Raw genomic sequence first — 6,285 nt, forward strand, 5'->3', positions numbered from 1 at the left:
CTCAGCTTGATCTTAAAGCGGAGGCACTTTATCCTCATACTGCGGCGGTGGAGTTAGCGGCTCTATACTCATTCCAGCTGCTGGCTGAGAGTTATCAACATTTTTCATGTGCAGCTTCTCTGATTTAATCCTGCGGATCTTGATAGGAAGAAGCTTGCGGCTATTTTTTCCAGGTCTACGATTTGATGTGGAAGCAGCAGCGGTCGGACCGCTGGAAGCCGGTGCGGGCTGTGGTCCGGTAGTTATGACCTCTGACCCCTCACATTCATACCGTACACCATCGACTTCAACCAGGTCATCGTAGGAAGGTAGCTGAGAGACGCTTGGACGAAGGTTGCTCTGACGGACAGGGTACTGGCCACTGCCTACTGCCTCCTCATAGGTGGGTACGGCGTAACGCTGGGCTTGTTCTTCAGCACTGCAGATATTTATGAAAACATACACATGTACATGACATACATGAATCCTTATGTGTGCACTGCCAGGTCCTGTACTAGAACTAATTAGCAGGGGTTAATATATAATCAGCATATTATCCATGTAAAATGTTCTACATGCACTGGCTAGTGGGAAATATTCAAGAGCCTGACAGCCAAGAACATGGGCGTGACAAGCTATGATGTCAGAAAATGAACAGATAAGCCAACATGAATGTTACAAAATGGATAATGTGAATTTATTCACTTTTTATTCACATTAAAAAAAGACTACTACTTGGCAGCCAAGGTTTAAGTCTCAGATATAGAACTTCAAAGCAAATGGCCTTTGAAATCAATCTGCGTTTTCAACTTTTCATCCCATCTGTGATGTAACCTTGATAAAAGAATGCCAGACATAGTTTTCAGTACCACGGGTTATCTATCTAATCACTGATTTTCATAATGTTCTGAAAATAATGTCAGGAGTGATCCCTATAATTGAAAAAAGCAGAGTAATCTTAAAAAGACTAATTTACATGGTCAAATCAATGTTCTGCTCACAGACGTGATGAAAAGCAGTCATCTTAGAAAAAAAATTATTCCTGCAGTCCAAAGGTTGTTAACTAGAAAGCAACGTTTAAGACTCACGTCTCTCTGTCCTCCTGGTCCCTCGCTGCCACTCTTCCATGGTTCTGGGCCTGTTGGAGCCTGAGCTGCTCCCGCTGTTTGTTCCTCATTCCCATACACAGGGACAGCAGCAGCATGGCCACCCCAGACCCCACCAAAACAAAGGCCACAGAGGACGCTTTATTCTTCCTGTTGCCAGTATCACCATGTCCTCCTGAACTGCTGCTATTACTGGCCGCGTCTGCAGGTACCACGCTCCACACGATCATTACAATGCCGAGGGCGACGAGCCCGACCCCCAGAGCACATAGTGCATACTGGGAGCCTGAGTTTCCACTGTTTTCACTGCTGTTGTTGTTGTTGTTGTTATTGTTGTTGCTGCCAGAGTTTTCTCTGCTTGGCGGTCCATCCACACTGGAACGCATCTTGTCAGTCCCTAAACTTCAGTCAGTCCAGCTGCAATGAAGTCAAAATCTGTAGAGAGAAAGGCATGTGAGGTTGGACACCGAGTGAGAAACCCAAAACTAACATAACATACAACAGGACTGAACAGAAAAACAAAACAAAAAATCAAACATTTCTATAAAAAAAAAAAAAGTCCATCACAGTAATTCCTGGCCTTTCTATAAAAGAAAACTCACACTGAAAAAACACAACCCCCCTTACTGTTTAAGCTGGTGCCTGAAGTGGTATGGCTGTTAACAGTCACAGCTCTCCTGTTAAGAGATAAACATAATCCATGATGAGGGTATTACCGCACGTCTCTCCTGCTCAGAGATGTCTTCCTGATGAGAGTCCAACCCCATTTTGCAATGGAAGGAGAGACTTCTGCGAACGGGTGAGTCGCATGGTAAAAGTTGCCTTTCAAAGTCACTAGTTACCCAATGTCAACACATCACAAGGGTAGATAAGGACAGCTATGGCCACTGTAAAACAAGGACCTCGAGAAATATTCCAATATCCCGGCTACACAACAAACAGGCATGCTACATGTTGCTCTTCCCCAATCTCTTAAATCTATCGTATTGATCCGTACAAGCGTCCAAGTAGCTGCTTTACTAGCAGCTGATTCTCTAGAGTGAGATGAGCGTGACCAATGACCCTAGTTGCACATCATACTTAAAACACGCCATTGATCACATGGCCACCCTGCAGCATATCACTGTGCCCGTTGACAGTGAGTGCTCGGAGCCATGAATAAACTCTATCCATCTATAATCTCTGCAACCATTCAAGAATGTCGTCATGAAACACACATACCACAGATGTTTTTTTTTCCCCTTGGATGCACCAACAATGTATCCCAGTGTGTAGCCTGCAGACCTGCCCAGACCTGCAGGGAGGGGGGCAGTCTAGAGCCCTATACCCTCTCAGTAAAGAATGCATGGCATGAGACTGCATTATGCCAGTCAGGACAGCTGGACACACACACACACACACACACACACACACACAGGCCTCTTACCAATCACTCACCGGCCTGTTAAGAGTTGTGCAATCCAGAGGCGCATTTACGCGTAGATGTCACATATTATGGAGTTGTGTGGAAGTTTCTAAAGCCCAGCCTGAGGGTCCACAGGACAGGTTTTACAGTAAAGTAAGTAAGACATTGACATGCCTGCTCGTAAAACACACAAAGCCCCGCGCAACGTGTAACTACTGTGTAAACTAGAACTTCTTCTGCACCAAATAGTCCACAAACGCCTCTAAACTGATCCCGTTCGCTCTCATTTTGCTCGGCGGAGCTCAGCAGGCTGCAGACGATGATGTTTGGATATTTCAGCGTGAGGGTGGACCCTCAGCTTCAGCTCTCAGATCTCACTAGAAACAGATTTCACTACTTCGTTCACGTCCGTTTCTCTAAAAAACCAAACAAACACAAACACCGGGCGGGCTGCAGTAGGACACAGAAAACAGCGCGACAAAACTTTTCCAGCACTTTAAAAACTTCCGCTGCTGTGTAACTTTGTGTAACACTTTCAGCGACACGAACGGACACTCGGGCGAACGACTCAACTCACCGCTGCATCGTTTGACAGCCGCGGACTCTTCGCTTCCTCTTCCTCCTGTCAAAGCTGGCGGGTTTGGACTTTGTTTGCCAACCCTGGGGACACCGACGGGAGTTTGTGCGGCATAATGTGGTGACAAAAAGGCGTTTGAGGGCCAGGAACTCTCCTGTGAGACAGATGGGCCCGGACAGAGAGGGAGAGCCGGAGGAGGGAGGGGGCTCAGTGATCCACTTCCACTTTCTTTAACCCTTTGTCTCTCGGACTTGTTGAGAGGGAAGCATGTGGGGGATATTTTGGGAATGTTACCGCTGCTTATGTGGCCATAGTCCAGTTTCATCATCTGCAGACGGAGACATGACCCTAGTGCTGGTCTTCAAACACGATCGATGCTTTGCACTGAGTTTGACTTCCTTGTCCTGGTCCCTTTATTTATGCTGAGGTAGAAAACTGCCGGGAAATCCAGTTTATATTTGTAATTTCCCGTGAAATACCCGAAAAATCCCCTAAAAGCGTGTCTGAAAAAAAAAAGCATCTGTAAACTGGCACTTGTTGTATGTGAATTAAAGACCGTAATCACTAGAGAGGCTTTTTTTCTTGAGTGTGAATGAAAACAAGTGCTTTTAAAACTCAAGGCAAGAACAATGAAAAGCACGGGTGTAATAAATAACATGGATAATGGCTCTGTTCTATTCAAGGGTCCCCCAAAAGGTCATGACAGTGTGACAGTGAGTCAGCATGCACAACATCAGGACCTGAAAGCGAGGAAGCTAAATGGAAATCAGCCATCATTCATTTAATCTCATTGAAAGTTATTTTTCTAACTGGTGTGTTGCACTTTATGCAGTTGGGAGACGTTGTGTTTGGTGTTTATAGTAAATCTGGTGTGTAATTTTCTAGAAGACAAGATGCCCTGCGGCTTCCATACTGACACATGATGCAGTCATCAAAGACCTGCAGAGATCATCTTTGGTGAAGCAATGCCTTACGTAGGGGAAATTTTTGTTTATGAAGAGCCCAGAGTCCATTCTTTTTTTTTTTTCTCGTGGGCTTAACTATTGAAGAAACTGACCTGAACAGATTTGTAAAATGTTCTTAGCATTTGTGACAACTACACAATCAGGCTGATTAATCCTTCCATTTATTGGCAGCCTTCATTCTGACTGACACCCTCGCATAAGATATTAAAAAATGAGTCCAACTTATTAAAATGACACATGAGGAGGAGCAGCAGTCAACATGGTTTAAAGAGATCCTGAGAAAACATGTGGCGGAGGTCACTTGGAGGATGGATAACTCTCTTTTACAGATTTGCATGAATCTCCTCTGAGGTCAAATCTCTCTACACACAGATGACACTAGTCTCTGACTCACTGTTTACTCACTACTTCCCTATGCAGTAAACACAGTCAGTTATATGTCAGTATTATGTGATCAGATCTTTACTTCCTCTTTGTGAATTTACCACCTACTCGCTATCCTTCCTTTTGAGCACTTTGGACAGAACCAACCACGAGGACTGACCCCGCCAGCGCTTACAGGACACGGAAATTCTTATGCATTTAAACGACATATCACATCACAAATTAAATTCATGCGTCGGACAAGTGTTGCCCAAGGCAGTAAAAATGGGCTTCACTTAACGACAAAGTGTCTTCCTCTGTATCGGCCTGCAAGAAAGAGGACTGGACTATTTTACATTAATGACAAAACCAGTCCCAACTCTGGCCAATTACTGTATTGTTCCTTTTGAGTGAGGCAACCATATTGTTCTGGTCTCCGGGGAGGTTTTCTTCCTCCTAAGGTCTTGTTTGGTTCCTCTGTTTTACTGCTAGACAGAGAAGCCTTGATTACATCTTAAACTCTTATCTCCGTCTGCTGGTAATCAAATTAAGTGATTTATTGGCAGCTACAAAGGAAAATGACAAATTACTTTTTCATGGCCTTATAGCCTTAAGTTTAGCAAATCAACTAAGACTGCATATGACATGTGGCATTAGATTCAGTGTACCACAAACAACTCAAATAAAAGTACAATTTTTGTATTGTAGCTTGCAAGCTCATTCATATCCACTGATGTGTAATTATTGATCTTGGCTTTATGGCTGCTGCATGAGCATGCAATTGGCATGTCTCCACTGAACATGTCACTAATAAATAATTCAGTTAATTTCTCAAGCAGAACTTCACCTGACACACCTTCCCTCGTCATACCTCTGATATCGAAGAGTCCAAAGGGGCATCGCCTGCTTTGTGTTTCCCAGCCATGTGTGATTTACCAGGAAGGTGGAAGGTGAGGTGATGTGGTTGGGAAGGGTAGCCGTCTCATATGGTGCTGTGTCATCCTTAGCTTGGCACTGTGAGTGAGAGGAGGAAGTTGCACCATGTTCGTGCGTAGGGGTCTAAACAAACGCGTGATTTAACATGTTCAACAGAGAACAAATAAAGGAGGAACTAGAGTGATTCACCAAACTACTGCTGAAAAACGAAATGAACACACTCTGCTTTAGCACACAAATGTTATCACTGAGTTTAGTACCGACCCTTATTTGCATTTCAGTGGAGGCAGTAAACCACAGACATTTCCTCGAACATCTTACATTTTATCAAATGATGAATTTTTACAGTTGAATTCTCTTTCCACTTTCTACCACCGTTACAGCTCCTCTCATACATACATTTCATACACTACCAACACTGACAAATCAGAGTCTGCAACCTAATCACTGGTTGAATATTGATCTTTGAAGCTGCAATAATTATGAGATTATTTTTTGTGCTTGTGCAGACACAGAATCCCAAAATATTGTTCTATTATAGTCACTAGTTTCTATCGCTAACTTGTTAGCTAAGAGCTGCCCATGTCAAGTTTAGAACTGTAAGCAACCCCTTTCAAATTACATTTTATTCATTGCTGCTGTGAAAAAGATCCCGAGAAGCGGAGCTTTGCGCATTACTGTGATTCTGATTCTGTTTTTCAGAGCAAGTGTTGTTCAATACGCCTGCTCCTTATCATCATCACTGTGTCCACAGTGCTACCATACAGTGTAGGAGAAGGCAGAATTGGACGTGATCTATTTATTTATTTATCTTTTAATAGACTCTAACCCCAAAAGCTCCCCCTGTCGTTATTGCAGTTCATACTGAATATTCAGGTTCTTTTCAAATGGAATTTTATTTCACTTTGAATTATTTAACATTCTGCTGAAGTTGGGTGCAACAGTACTATCAAA

General features: G+C 43.5%; 1 protein-coding gene across 1 annotated transcript; it reads right to left on the minus strand.

The window, feature by feature from the left end:
• tmem51a (transmembrane protein 51a) lies at window positions 1–3,154 on the minus strand. Its single transcript, XM_070839911.1, has 3 exons — window positions 3,068–3,154; window positions 1,068–1,520; window positions 1–418 (listed from the first exon to the last, which is right to left on the minus strand). Exons 2-3 carry the CDS (start codon window positions 1,469–1,471, stop codon window positions 13–15), a joined length of 810 nt encoding a protein of 269 aa, XP_070696012.1. The 5' UTR covers window positions 1,472–1,520; window positions 3,068–3,154; the 3' UTR covers window positions 1–12.
• Window positions 3,155–6,285: the final 3,131 nt, after the last annotated feature.

The sequence above is a fragment of the Pempheris klunzingeri genome, chromosome 11, assembly GCF_042242105.1.
Source record: "Pempheris klunzingeri isolate RE-2024b chromosome 11, fPemKlu1.hap1, whole genome shotgun sequence".
NCBI lineage: Eukaryota > Metazoa > Chordata > Actinopteri > Acropomatiformes > Pempheridae > Pempheris > Pempheris klunzingeri.